Source organism: Phaseolus vulgaris, chromosome 4 (assembly GCF_051622355.1).
Source record: "Phaseolus vulgaris cultivar YP4 chromosome 4, ASM5162235v1, whole genome shotgun sequence".
Lineage (NCBI taxonomy): Eukaryota > Viridiplantae > Streptophyta > Magnoliopsida > Fabales > Fabaceae > Phaseolus > Phaseolus vulgaris.
Window position 1 is genome coordinate 38,960,598 of NC_143501.1, and position 3,654 is coordinate 38,964,251.

General features: G+C 32.9%; 1 protein-coding gene across 1 annotated transcript; it reads right to left on the reverse strand.

Annotated features, from left to right (window-relative positions):
* Positions 1 to 1,635: 1,635 nt before the first annotated feature.
* Positions 1,636 to 3,440, reverse strand: LOC137836485 (uncharacterized). Its single transcript, XM_068645174.2, has 3 exons — positions 2,633 to 3,440; positions 2,379 to 2,492; positions 1,636 to 2,235 (listed from the first exon to the last, which is right to left on the reverse strand). The coding sequence occupies exons 1-3, from the start codon at positions 3,220 to 3,222 to the stop codon at positions 1,734 to 1,736; spliced, it is 1,206 nt and encodes a 401-aa protein (XP_068501275.1). The 5' UTR covers positions 3,223 to 3,440; the 3' UTR covers positions 1,636 to 1,733.
* Between the last annotated feature and the right edge of the window lie 214 nt (positions 3,441 to 3,654).

The window sequence follows — 3,654 nt, forward strand, 5'->3', positions numbered from 1 at the left end:
TGATTTACGCTTATATAAATTATTTCAATATTAAGGAATGATGAGAATAAATGTAATGTATTGAAGGAATGAGGCTATTTTAATAAATTTATATTAAAAAAAATGTATTCGTTGTTATCTTTAATAAACATTGAAATGCAGATGATTTGGACATGAAGAGAGTAATAAAGTTTTAATTATATTTTTTTCAGAATTATCTTTGTCATTTAATAATTTTTTTTTTTTATTTTTAAATGTTATCTACATACTCTCACTCATATTAATTAAAGACGAGTCTAATAATAATTAATATAAAAAAATATTATAAATGTTCTTCATTAAAAAAAACTTAAATGTTGCAAGCTTAATAAATTGGGTATGTTCTGGTGTTATCCTTGCCCCAACGTTGATAATGATATCTAAATTTCAAACTTTGACATAATCAACAAGACATCACAAGTGAACAGAATTTTTTTTTTATAATAATATTCTTCGACAGTTACTGTTTTTTATATAGAAATATCCGATAATATAAATGAATTATCACATATTTATTAATTATATTTTTTTAAAACATTAAAAATGTTATTAAATTTTTAATATGTAATAAATATTAAACGAAATACATGTTAATAAAAAAGAAATTGCTATATCAAAATGTACTTTTAATATAAATTTTAAACATAAATTTACTTATCTAAATGATAGATATGTTTGATTACGGATTCAGGAATCCTGCCAAAAAAGAAAAATAGACAAAATAGATTAAAGCAAGTTACATTTCGATAAGTTCTTAAAAAAATTGGTTTTCATTAAAAAATAATGTTGAAAAAACAGTTTATTTCATAGATTTTTTTAAATGCTTAACCTGGGTTGCATAAAAGTTTGATTTACATAAGCCTATTTAAAAATTATTTTTATAAAATCTCTAAAATTGGTAGAACTATTGTTTAGTCTAAATATGCTAATTAATAGTTACAATTATATATGTGATCATGTAAATTATTTAAAAAAAAATAGTACATAATAATTTAAAAAAAATGTATAATTTTAATGTATTATAAAAGTTTAATATAATACAAATATATCAAAAATATTTTTTGTATTTATTTAAATAGATCGTTTTGTTCAACATAAAAAATAACAAAATTGAGTGCCCTAAAATTTGATATAAACTAAGTTGTAAATCTCTAAAAGTAGTCTAATGCATTTGTAGCATTCACAACATATATTTTAGTTCAGCTTACAATAGACCAAAAGTAAAATAAATAAATTAAGAACGCAATTAAGATCTTATTTTCAAAATTTGAATAATTCTTCCTCCTTAATCATAGCCTAATTAAATTATGTACAGGTGAAATTTGCATTCATTTAAATAATATAACTTAATTATATTTTAAACCAATGTAATATTCCTCAACTTTATACATAAATAACATAATAAGTTACACTAATACTAATTTAAGAAAATGAATTTTAATCTAACACCTATAAAATAAGGTACATATTTAGTTGATACGTGAGTTTCCAAAAGAAAATGCAAAGAACCAATATAAAAGTGTTCTTAACTTAATTAAATAAACAGGGTTAAGCAAGAAAAAAAATGTACAATTATTTTTTAAAGAATTATTTATAAATGTTTACAAAAAATTATGCATAATTTAAGACAAAAGTTATATATATTTATATAAAAAAAAATGGGACCATTACAATAAGCAATAATAATATCCGCCACTTATGCGGGTCATCGGAATCTACACCGGGTTATAAAATGGGTCGGATTTGGACCGGGTCAACCCGGAATCACTATTCGGATCCGATGCCTTTGTCTCAGCTCCATTGGTTAACCCCAAGAGAACAGCGTCCGACATGGCACCCGTGTTGGGTATCAAAAGGTCGTAGTCGTTTTCAGACAGCGCGTCAGGGTCAACTTCCATCTCCAGGAAATCGGGTTCGCCGGCGGCGACCATTTCCTCGTTTTCCGGCGTGCCAGACCTCAACGACGTGGTAGAAAGCTCAGAAGTCGATGAACACGCGTTTTGTATTTTGATACAAGAAACAGCTTCATGGGTTTCGGGTAAACTGGCCGGAGATGGCTTGGTTCGGGTGCTGCCGGCGAGGGAGTTCCGGTGAACGGGTTTGGCGTGTTTGTGGTCGCCGGTGTAGGTGACGATGAACGTGTTGGGTTCGGTGGTGCTTCGCTCCACTTGCTTTCTCGCAGCACAGCCTTTGCAGCTACTGCACCTGTAATAGTTCCTATATGAAATAAAAATTCTTAGACGAGTTTCATTTCATGTGATGAGAATGGGATTGGAAGTATAATGTTGTGAATATATTACTGTGAGCTGATGAGAGAATGTTTCATATATGTACATCTAAGTGTTTGATTATTTGCTTACCTTGGATATGGAGAGCCTTTGATTGGTTTTTGACCATATTTTCGCCATGCCCATGAATCTGCTGAGAGGTTGTCTGCGGTTACATGACACACCATTTTCTTCTGTTGGGTTTTTCTGTAGAAAAAAAAAATGGAAAATGGATGTAAGAAGTGGGGGGGTTTGGTTTATCATACGAGGTTTTGTATGAGAAAAAAGTTTGAGTTTTTTTCAGACTGAGTAAAGTGCGTTTGTTATTGGGAATTGAAATGATTTACCTCTTTCTTGATCTGGGTGTTTGTGGTTGTGTGGTTGGTGAAAGGACGGGACTTGTTTGAGGTGCTTGAAGTTGTGGCTGGTTTTGCTTGTGTTGCTGTTGTTCTGGGGTTTGGGGTTGATGTTGTTGTTGGTGGTGGGGATAGTGATGGTGGTGGTGTTGGAATCTGTCAAAACCAGTGGTGGAGGGTGCTCCAATGGAGGAGTGATTTGTGGGAGCAGGAACTAGATGATGGTGATGAGCTTGTTGTATATGCTGTTGTCCAATGAATCCCGCAGCGTCAGAAAAAGTGGAATTGGGATTGATGCCAACAGCACTAGTGATAGTGCTAGAAATGGTGGTGTTGGTGGGGTTGAAGTTTATTAGCAACTGGTGAAGCTCTTGAAAATCATTGGTTGTTGGCTGCACAAGATTGGGAAAAGAGAATGAGCCATTGTCTTGGCTGACATCCAAGCAAGAGGTAGTGTTTGGAGAGAAAGAAGTGGTGGTGGAAGTCATGGTGGGTGGGTTTTCTGTGTTTGTGGTGGCAGTAAAGGTGGCAGCTTTACAACTTCGAACGATGGCAAAGAGATCCCAATCCTCATGAGTCATTTTTGAGACAAGAATTGGTTGTGGGTGTGCCTAGAAATCCTCACAGAACAAATCTCAGTTGTGTTTGGTGCTCCTGTTTGTGTTGTACCCAATGGAGACAACAGCTGGTAGAGGGCATAGGAGAAATTTGGAGGCACAAAGAATGGCGCTGACTTTTTGAATGAACCAAAAATCTTGTTTATGAGAAGGGAAAGAGAGAGAGAGAGAGAGGGTGGAGCACTGACCCAGTTGAGTAATTGTTAATTATTTATACAATGGATTCTATAAGGAAAGGATAAAGATGAAAAGTAGATCTGAAAGTGAGACTGTTTTGTTGTTGCTTTTTTAATTCCCTCATGGATTTAGTTTTTTTTGTTTCTCAATGCTTTTTCATTGACTTTGGTATAATGTCAAAGGGGACCCAACCAAAGGTGGGAACAACCTAAGGAAGAT